This window comes from Trichechus manatus, unplaced genomic scaffold (assembly GCF_000243295.1).
Source record: "Trichechus manatus latirostris isolate Lorelei unplaced genomic scaffold, TriManLat1.0 scaffold00038, whole genome shotgun sequence".
Lineage (NCBI taxonomy): Eukaryota > Metazoa > Chordata > Mammalia > Sirenia > Trichechidae > Trichechus > Trichechus manatus.
The window spans coordinates 6,900,901-6,906,212 of NW_004443974.1; the positions used below are offsets into that span (position 1 = coordinate 6,900,901).

The 5,312-nt window shown below is 41.5% G+C and overlaps 1 protein-coding gene across 1 annotated transcript; it reads right to left on the reverse strand.

The window, feature by feature from the left end:
- Positions 1 to 2,510: 2,510 nt before the first annotated feature.
- On the reverse strand, positions 2,511 to 3,468 carry LOC101359451 (olfactory receptor 1B1-like). Its single transcript, XM_012555329.1, is given in 2 exon segments — positions 2,511 to 3,398; positions 3,400 to 3,468. Coding segments are annotated over 2 exon segments (957 nt in total).
- Positions 3,469 to 5,312: the final 1,844 nt, after the last annotated feature.

The following is a 5,312-nucleotide window of genomic DNA, read 5'->3' on the forward strand; positions in this document are numbered from 1 at the left end:
GTGAGATAGTACGGAGACGGCTCTGACAGCTGTTATTATGTAGTCATCCTTCAATCACTTTCTCATTTCCTGCCCTCACACAATTGCATCTATTCTTGGATTTTCTCTAGACATTGGCTTGTCATTTTCAGACTACCTGATTTAAACAAGGCTTTGAGAACTAAGAGAAGAAAGAACAGAAGGAGTACCATATTAAAAGATCTGAGATTATATACAAATTGGAAACAGTCTTGGTCTCATTTTTACACATAATAACAATGACATATGGCTTATGGATATAGATTATATGTCATTGAAATGACCATAAACTGGATAATATCAGTGTTTTTCTACCATTCACCAGCACAGAAGAAACTGTCATTAGCTTGTTGTTGTGGTGTGCCATCGAGTCGTTTCTGACTCATAGCAGCCCTATAGGACAGAGTAGAATGGCCCCATAGGGTTTCCAAGAAGCAGTTGGTGGACTCAAACTGCCAACCTCTTGGTTAGCAGCCTGAGCTCTTAACCACTTTGCCACCAGGGCTCTGTCATTATCTAGAACACCTAAATAATAGTTAGTGGCCATGATAAAAATCTAATGAAAACAGAGAAACATATTTTAATAAATTGTCTCAAAAATGTAATACACTTGTAAAGAGTTACAGAGTGACATTTGTTACTTTTGGTTGCAAAATTATCTATTTGACTTTTGAACAACATCCTTATTGCCTTTAGGAAAGTGACTTCTTCTCTCCAAAGAATATAGTCCGATGGCACTGTCAGCTGATCTCTCAACCCAGAATTTGAGGAAGGAGACAAAGATATTGAAAAATAGTTGGAAGTGATTTATTTCCAGAAGGGCAGTCTGAGAAGACAGTCCCAGATTTTAGACAGTTCTGTCTATCTCTCTCCCACTCCATATCCCTGCGCGCGCGCGCGCACACACACACACACACACACACACACATACACACACACACATGCACCTCTCTGCTTTGATTCCTTCCCTAATGAGTAGATCTGGGCATTGCATATTAAAGCTGCTAATTTCACAAAAATGTGACATAACCACACATTATGCTCCACTTCATGGAAAAACACACCATCTATGAAGTAGTCTCCCCCACTTCTAAAAATCAGACATGAATCTGATCAAGCTTCCAGATACAACTTCTAACTTATACGGAAAATACAGAGCACAGAGGAACATGTTAAACTACAGTATGGCATTGAAATAGTAGAAGTCTAGATTGCAGGAAATTCTATAGAAAATGACACAATTTCTTTCACAAATTAATGACAAGAGACAGAGTAAAGAGAGGGGGACAAAGAAGAAGAAAGAGAGGCAAAGAGGAAGGAGAGAGAGGGAGAGAGAGAATAATCCATTGATTCAAAGAGATTTAAAAGACTAAATAACCAATCACAATGAGTGACCCTTATTTGGATCCTGATTTTTAAAAAAACCTATAAAGATTTTATTATATTTATGAGAGAACTGGATTTTTCTACACTGATTGGCATTTGATATTAAGGAATTGTTAAAAATTTTAGTTATGATAATTGCATTGAAGTTGTGTTTTTAAAAAGTTCTTATTTTTTAGAGGTTGCTATTGAAATATTTATGGATGAATTATATGACATCTGTTATTTGCTGCAAAATAACATGGGAGAGGGGTGGATAGAGGTAGAGATGATACATCATCAGCCAGGTGTCTTAGTTTCCTATGGTAGCCATAAAGATATACCACAAGTTAGGTGGCTTTAAAGAACAGAAATATATTTTCTCACAGTTCTGGAGACTAGAAGTTCAAATCAGGGTCTTGGCAGTGTTGATTTCTTCCAGAGGCTTTGAGAGAGGAACTGTTCCATACCTCTCTCCTAGTTTCTAGTGGCTGCCGACAGTCTTTGGCATTCCTTTGCTGCTGACAGACAGCATGTGTGATGAGGAAGGCAGATGTCTTCCTCGTCACACACGGTGTCTGTCTTTCCCCTGTATGTGACTCTGTTCCTGTGTCTGTTCTTCCCTTTTATAATATATCGCTCAGAAGAAATTAGGATGAGGACCCATTCTACTCTTCTATGACTTCGCTTAACTAATAACAACAGAAAAACTCCTTTCCAAACAATGTCACATTCACGGATACAGGGGTTAAGACTTCAACATATCTTTTGGGGGATACACAATTCAATCTATAATATCATAAATTGATAATTACTGAAGATAAGTAATGATAATATTCTTTTCTGCCTATTTTCTATTAGTTTGAAACATTCTTTAATTTAAAAAAATTGTATTAAAGTTAAATAGCCTTGAGAAGGGGTCTCAAACGCATGCTGATGAAGGAGCTCTGAGTACACGTGTGCATGAAGGTGTAATGTTACAATTCTGCCAGAGCACCACGTCACCAAGGGCCAAATCTGGAATTCCTTAAATTGTTCTAGTCATTCATCCCTCTCATCTGCCTATAACCAACAATGCTCAAAATCTTTCCACTCTTGTCTTCACCTATCCAATATTGTCCTTAGGTGGACTAATCAGGAGCCCACCCTCCCCGTCCAAGCAGTCTGCCGAGTGCACTCTTCACATCCTTATTGCGGAGGCTGTACACAAACGGGTTGGCCAAGGGTGTGATGGCTGTGTACATCACAGCAGCCACCATGTCTTGGTCCCAAGAGTTCTGTGAAGGGGGCTGGAAGTAGACCCAAATGATGGTACCATAGAGGAAGCCAACCATAGTGAGATGGGACCCACAGGTGGAGACTGCACGTCGACGACCAGCAGCTGAAGGCAAACGAAGGATGGTGGCCCCGATGCGGACATAGGAGAGCACAATGAGGGAACAGGGGCCCAGCATGAGGAAGCCACCCTCCAAGAATATGGCTAGCTCATTGGAATGTGTGTCTGAGCAAGAGGCTCGCAGAAGTGGTCGGTGGTCACAGAAGAAGTGGGGAAGGTTAAGATTGCCCCCAACATCCCCAACCCATCAAAGGGACAGGAGGAGTCCCACATGTAGCACAGTGTGCAGTATGGATACCAGCCAGCTAAAGGTCAGTAAGCGGGCACAGAGTTGCCGATTCATCACCAAAGTATAATGCAGAGGGTCACAGATGGCAACATAGCAATCTAGAGCCATGACAGCAATGACAAGTGTGTCCATAACTCCAAACACATAGAAGAAAAAGAACTGGGCCAAGCAGCGGACAGCAGGAATGGTTGGGTAATCAGAGATCAGATGGGACAGTAACTGGGGCAGGGTGACTGTGGACAGCCCCATGTCTATCACAGAGAGGCCACGGAGCAAATAGTACATAGGTGACTGGAGCATGGAGTCACGGGAGATTAGCAGCACCAGAGTCACATTCCCCATTACGGTGGTCAGGTAAATAGCCAGGAACAGAAGAAAGAGGAGACAGTGGGGGGACTCTAGCTCTTGAGAGCCCAAGGAGCAGGAAGACTGGAGAATGTGAAGCATTAGGGGCACAGCCCATGATGAGTAACAAACAGCCTGTCTGAGAGAGTTTGAATCAAAAAGTATGTCATAACAATAAAGAAAAAAAATAAGTCAGGGGTCAAAGATTATGGATCCTAATGATTCTACTTAATTTAGCTATGTTATTCAAGTTCCTTAAACACCTGGAGTTAACTCTGATCAGCTATGTTTCTTCCTCCTGGTCTAGTACTTCACTCCATTTACTATAGAACTTTCTCCCTTATTTCTTCCTTTTCTCTCATTCTAGTGACTCCTTCCACCTAATCCACAAACCCTGCTAAATTCTCTCTTCACTAAGTAAGGGGTGAAGTGGGCAAATCCCACCCTCGTTACAAACTGTGTGGTAAGGATCAGTATGAATCCAATCCCCCAAAGTGTGGATATGGATCCAGTAATCACCTTCCCACTTCTCCATCCTCACTGCCAACTACCCATGAGGAACGCTCTCTCCAACCTTAGCCACCCATAGCTGGCTCAGAGCTCAAAAGTTAGATGAACACCATTCTTCAGACCAGCTGCCCATGAAGCTCTTCTCTGACCCTAACCACCTGGAACTAGGTCAGAGCTCACAAGGCGAAAGGACACAGTCCTTCAGGCTGCCAAATAGGCAGGCATAAATCCCTGCTGGCTCTCACTGCCCGTGTGAATTCAATAATTCACTAGAACAACTCACAGAATTTCACGGAGAGTATACCATACTGATGACTATGGATTTATTACGATCAAAAAAGATACAAATGAAGAGACACATAGGGTGAGGTCTTGGAGGGGTCCCAGCACAAAGCTTCCTTGTCCCAAAGAGGAACACACTACCCTTTCCTGTGCATGGTCACCAAGTAGGAAATTCAGCTGAACCTTTTGGTTCAGGGCTCTTATCAGCCTCCCCACATGGCCATGATAGATTACATAATGCCTCCTGAGGCTTAGTCAGCATCGGGCCCCAGATGGTCCCTCTTAGTCTGGTCAGTCCCACTCATTAGCCTCAAGTGTGGTTGAGCTCTCAGGAACCCAGAACAAAGGCCAAATTGCAAGGTACCTCCACACCTTGCACTTTCCCATAGTGAAAATAACCCTTTATTTAATCTTATCTTCTCACCCAACTACTGCTTTATCTCCTTTCAGTGGCAAACCTCATGAAAGAATTACCTATACTCACTGTTTCCACCTCTCACTCCTTAGCCCACTGCAGACTTCATACCCATTTACACCTCAGCTCACTGCAGTCTTCATGATTTCTTCTCTCTGAAACTTTAAAGAACATAATACATCATTAAAATACATTACATATACAAAAAAATGGTTCTTTCTAAGTAGTTGGCTTTTGCAGTGAAATTGCTTCAGGTAGTCATTGAATGACTTGTTTTTCCTCTTTATTCCTTATGTTGATTAATGGCATCAATGTTATCATCCCCTGACTGCCTAAAACAAAAACTGAGGGAATCCCTCCCTCATCTCACCACATCCAATAACTCCTTTACTTTTTACATTTTTCCCTTTTACACATCCTTTGCTCTCCATTCAATATCAATGTTTAAGCTTCAGCGTCTATGACCAATATTAGTTTCAGTAGCCTCCTTACTAGCTTCTCTACCTAACTTCCCTAAGGGTCTTCCACATTGATGCCAGAGTAAAACTTTCAACATGTGACTTCATTTTTAAATAGTCAGAGCCTTCAGAATAAAATCCAAACAGTTTGTTTTGGCTTGTAAGGTCTTTTATTATTAGTACTTACACTATCTTTTTTTTTTTTTTTTAATATTTTATTGTACTTCAGGTGAAGGCTTACAGAACAGATAGTTTCTCATGTAACAGTAACACACATGCTGTTTTATGACATTGGTT